This window comes from Penaeus monodon, chromosome 29 (assembly GCF_015228065.2).
Source record: "Penaeus monodon isolate SGIC_2016 chromosome 29, NSTDA_Pmon_1, whole genome shotgun sequence".
Taxonomy (NCBI): Eukaryota; Metazoa; Arthropoda; class Malacostraca; order Decapoda; family Penaeidae; genus Penaeus; species Penaeus monodon.
This window is the reverse complement of record NC_051414.1, coordinates 14,009,756-14,010,058: the sequence shown is the minus strand read 5'-3', so window position 1 is coordinate 14,010,058 and position 303 is coordinate 14,009,756. Positions and strand designations below refer to the sequence as shown.

Here is a 303-nt window from a genome sequence, read left to right as displayed (position 1 = left end):
TGCTAACTAACCTGTTTCAGTAATACTTTTGCTGATGAGCTGGGGATGCAAGTGAGGGTTAGGAGCTGCCGGGGTACTTGTGATTACCAGTGCTTTAAGAGCTGTGACCTCCGCCTGGAGCACTTCCACTTGCATCATGGCCTCACGAAGAGACCTTTCAGCACTTGCTGCTCTTTGGTTGGCATTATGCACCATGCTATGAGCTTCCTGTGGAACCATTGCAATTGGGGAAACATAAAACTTAAGGAATTATATACTTTATAAAGTGATAAGTGACTTTAGTTTAATATTTATATTACAGTT

The 303-nt window shown here is 42.2% G+C and overlaps 1 protein-coding gene across 3 annotated transcripts in view; it reads right to left on the bottom strand.

The window, feature by feature from the left end:
• Positions 1-303, bottom strand: part of LOC119591983 (guanine nucleotide exchange factor for Rab-3A-like) — a 26,789-nt gene that overhangs the window by 10,266 nt on the left and 16,220 nt on the right. For all 3 annotated transcript variants that reach the window (XM_037940745.1, XM_037940743.1, XM_037940744.1), the window contains exon 3: positions 12-207. In XM_037940745.1, coding sequence (XP_037796673.1) covers positions 12-207 — 196 coding nt within the window. The remainder of the gene's footprint in view (positions 1-11; positions 208-303) is intronic.